General features: G+C 64.8%; 1 protein-coding gene across 1 annotated transcript in view; it reads left to right on the forward strand.

Annotated features, from left to right (window-relative positions):
* ADAP1 (ArfGAP with dual PH domains 1) overlaps window positions 1-4,338 on the forward strand; it is an 11,298-nt gene that overhangs the window by 4,800 nt on the left and 2,160 nt on the right. The window contains exons 3-5 of the mRNA XM_010854353.1: window positions 1,713-1,825; window positions 2,324-2,470; window positions 4,304-4,336. Of these exons, the coding sequence (XP_010852655.1) occupies window positions 1,713-1,825; window positions 2,324-2,470; window positions 4,304-4,336 (293 nt within the window). The remainder of the gene's footprint in view (window positions 1-1,712; window positions 1,826-2,323; window positions 2,471-4,303; window positions 4,337-4,338) is intronic.

The following is a 4,338-nucleotide window of genomic DNA, read 5'->3' on the forward strand; positions in this document are numbered from 1 at the left end:
GGCTGGGATTTGGTGCTGCTCGGGGCCCCTTGGCTGGTCCTACTGGTGTGCGTGTGGCCGGGGGCCCGGCTTGGAGCCCAGGGCGTGCTGGGTGGTGGTGCCCGTGGCAGGGCCTGGGCTGCTGAGTCCTGCGTCACGGGGCAGGGGTGCAGAGAGAGCGTGGCTTGGCCGCGGGCTTCAAACTGTGGCCTGAGAGCCACCCATGACCCAGGGGCATCGGAGGCTGGCGAGTGCCCACCCGGAAACACTGTGGCCACACCACACACCCAAACCCAGGCCTCCTGGCGGCTCGCTGCTGGGCCTGGGGGCCCGTCCCGTTGGGCTGGCCGCGGCAGGTCAGCGGGGTTGGGGTGACCGGCTAGAGCTCCATCGGGGCCACAGCCCAGGCCGGCCGAGGTGCTGCTGCCCCCTGGTGGCCTGGCCAGCAGCTGCACGCTCGCTGGCCAGTGGCCTCGGACAGGACTCCTGCTGGCCTCAGCCGCATCCTCGGCAGAGGGGTGACCACAGGACGGTCCTGGAGACCCGTGTGGGGCTACGAGACCGCTGAGTGCGTGTTTGGCTGGCCGTGTCTCGTGTGGACAGGGTGCTGGCTGGGACCATCCTCGCAGAAGAGCTGTTCCTCGGGCGCTGCTCTCTGTAGCTGACTCAGGGTCGGGGAGGCCGGCAAGGGGGAGCCTCGCCCTGGTGGAGCGCTCGTTTAGTCAGCACACGTGCCAGGCTTGAGCTGGGGGCGTGGTGGTGGCCCTGTCCTCCGGCACACACGGGGCACCGGTGCTGTGTGCAGGGCATGGGGTGGGCCTGTCCCAGGCTCCAAGGCGGCAGGGGCTCTCCGAGTCGTGGGGGGTGGGCGGGGGCCCCACCTGGCCTGTCGCACTGCAGACTGAGAGGGCCAGCAGCCCCGATGCCAGGAGGCCGCCTTTTTATAGATGTCTGGAGCGCAGAGAAACGCCCCGTGTCCGTGGTGTCCAGGGTGGGCGGCGGGCAGGGAGCTGGAGGCTCCGGGGTCAGCACCTCGCCACGGTGTCCCGACTGGGACAGCTGCAGCCTGCGGTCATGGCCAGCAGAGGGCAGCACCGGGCACGGCCGGCTCAGAGGGCCAGCTGGGGGCCCTGACCTGTGACACTCACCTGGGGGCCCAGTTCTGACCTGTGACGCTCACATGGGGGCCGTGACCTGAGACACCCACACGGGGGCCCGGCCCTGACCTGTGACACCCACATGGGGGCCCAGCTCTGACCTGTGACGCTCACATGGGGGCCCCGACCTGTGACGCTCACCCAGGGGCCCAGAACAGGCAAAGGGGAAAGAAAGGGCAAGAGGGGTCGGGGCGGACGCAGCCCCTGTTGTCCGTCTCCCCCGCCGGCTGCTGTGGCCCTGACCCCAGTCTGTACCTCGGAGCCACATGACAGAGCCCGGGCCCGGAGGTCAGGGCCGGCTCCCCGGGTCTTGGCCGAGGCCGTCGTGGCATCGTGTGTCCGAACTCGCCTCTCACCCCGCCCCGTCTCTCTGGGCCCGTGGTGCCCTCGCATCTGGGTGTTTGGCCACCGCCAGGCCCAGGCCCGCAGAACCTGTGGGCGCCACGTACCTCCCGCCCACCCAGCAAAAGGAAGAGGGCGGCCCGGGGTCCAGAGACACTCGGGAACCCCCCGGACAGGAGTACGAACACCTGCTCCCCTCGTTGGGGCGGCTGTCCAACCATGCCCTCCCCCCAGGCTACCGAGAAGGCTTTCTCTGGAAACGCGGCCGGGACAACGGGCAGTTCCTAAGCCGGAAGTTCGTGCTGACGGAGCGTGAGGGGGCCCTGAAGTACTTCAACAGGAGTGATGTGAGTGGGTTCAGGGGCCAGCCCCCCACCTAGGCCTGGCACTGTGGTGCCACACCGCCAGCTGCCCCGCGCTCTCCTGGGAAACACTGCCCCCGTGGGGATCCTCCGCCCGCCGCTGGTCACAGCCACTCCCTCTGGTGTGGGTGATGCTGGGGGCACTCCTAGGCCCTCGAGGGACAGGGGACTGGCACCCTGCAGGCACGTCAGGGGGACCCTGGGCAGTGTGTGGAGGGGCTGGCCGGCCCTGCCCGATGGCACCGGGGCATCTGCAGCCCCACGACAAGGAGAGGGGAGAGGTCAGGCTGGCAGGGTGGGGAGCAGGAAGGGGGCACCCGGCCTAGCGTGGGGTGGACCACAGGGCCCACCCTCGCAGCTCCTGGGAAGCCCAGCCCAGAAAGTGTAGGTAACTTGCTCAGAGCCACAGGGCACCCAAGTGTGGGGCCAGCACGCAGAGCCCGCCATGCCTGCCTAATGCTGAGGCCTGGCCCTGCTCCCCAGGCCAAGGAGCCCAAGGCCGTCATGAAGATCGAGCACCTGAACGCAACTTTCCAGCCGGCCAAGATCGGCCACCCGCACGGCCTGCAGGTCACCTACCTGAAGGACAACAGCACTCGCAACATCTTCGTCTACCACGAGGACGGGAAGGTGGGCGCACAGCTGAGCAGTGGGGCCGGACCACCCACACTGGCCGAGGAGAGCCTGTCCGGCCGCCGGACCACCAGCGTGGCTAATGTGGGAGCTGGCTGGGCCCCGGGGGAGAGGGGACCTAGGAGCCCCAGGGAGAGGAGGGGTGGCAGCTGGCGGAGCCCTGCCCCAGGGCGGGCATCTGCGTCCCCACCTGGCGAGGCTGGGCCTCCGAGCAGACCCCCAGGCCTGGCCTCCGTGTGTTTCTCTGGCATGATCTCCATGCGCCCGGCCGTTGTGTGGATTGTACACAGCACACAGTCTTTTGACGCTCAGTATTTTAAAATAACCACGTTTCCCTTCAGCCGCGTGTGCCTTTGGGGTCATAGTCAGGAAGTCGCTGCCGAGTCGTGCTGTGGCCCCGTGTTCTTGTAAACTTTACTGTCGGGGACTCACGTCTCAGTCCTTGATTCGTCTGTGGTTGAGTAAGGGTCCAGCCTCATTCTCCGGCGTGTGGACATTCATTTTCCCAGCAGTTGGTTTAAAAGACTGTCTTCTCCCAACAGCCGGTCTTGATACTGTTCCAGAAACCAGTGAACACGCGAGTTCGTTCCTGGGTTCCCTGTTTTAGCCCATCCTGGGTTTCATGTTTTTGTCTTTTAATTTTGCTGAACTGTAGTTGCCTTACAGTGTGGGTGTCTTCGGACTCGGTCACGCACAGCTCTTTCTCACGTTCCCGTCCGCTACGGGCTGTCACCGGGTGCGGGATAGGCTCCCTGAGCTGCACAGACCTGCCCTTACCTTCCTGCAGGCTCGTCTGCCGGCTCACCCTTCCCACCCCCTCCTCGGCAACCGCGGGTCTGTTCTCTGCGAGGCTCTGTTTCCTGAAAGCTCGTTTCTGCCGTGTTTAGATCCCACGTGTTAAGTGACTTCGAACGTGTTTGTCTTTCCTTAGTTACTCTCTGGGTGCAGCCATACTGCTGAGATGGCGTTCATTTCGTTCTAAAACGGCTGATCGTGTGTGTACAAATCTTCACCCACTCATCTGCCCGTGGACACACAGGCTGCCTGTGTGTCTCCAGACGAGTCTGTCTGAGTCGGTTTCCTCTCTGCTCCCAGGAGCAGGCTCGTATGTTTTTGAGGCCCTTCCACACTGCTGTCCACGTGTCCAGTTTACGCCCACATGGGTGATGGAGCCCCCGCCCCAGCCTCTGCAGCAGGTTACCTGTAACTGCCCAGCGTCGGCCGTCCTGACTGTGCGAGGCGGCGCCCCGCTCCAGTTTTGACGTGCGTTTCTCTGATCGCTGGTGATGCTGACCATCTTTCCATGTGCCTCTTGGCCACCTGTATGTTTTCTTTAGAGAAATGTCTGTCTAGGTCTTCTGCCCGTTTTTTGACTGGGCTGTTTTTCTGTCACTGAGTTATATGAGTTGTCCGTAGATGTTGGGGAACTAAGCCCTCATCGGTTGCCTTGTTCGGACATTTCCTCCCCGCCTGCGGGCTGTCTCTTCATTTTGTTCAGTTTCCTTTGGAGTTTGATTAGGTCCCACTGTTTCTTTTATCTCAAGTGCCTTGGGAGACTGACCTAAGAATACTGGTGCAGCTGGTGAGAGCAGGCTGTGCGTGGGTCCATAACAGACGCGCCTCCTTGGGCCAACGTCCGGTCATAAAAACAGCCGCGTCTGAGGAAAGGCCCGGAGCAGCGGGGCTGAGGGGCAGCCCGGCCGCAGCCCACCGCCCAGGCCTGCTCCGGGGGCCGTCCACGGGCACCCACGCTGGCCCGAGGGCCGCAGGCGGGCGGGGCTGGGGGGCGTGGCGGCCCTGGCGCGGCCCTCACCCCGCCTCTGCCCCCAGGAGATGGTGGACTGGTTCAACGCGCTGCGCGCCGC

This window comes from Bison bison, unplaced genomic scaffold (genome assembly GCF_000754665.1).
Source record: "Bison bison bison isolate TAMUID 2011002044 unplaced genomic scaffold, Bison_UMD1.0 scf7180017853345, whole genome shotgun sequence".
Lineage (NCBI taxonomy): Eukaryota > Metazoa > Chordata > Mammalia > Artiodactyla > Bovidae > Bison > Bison bison.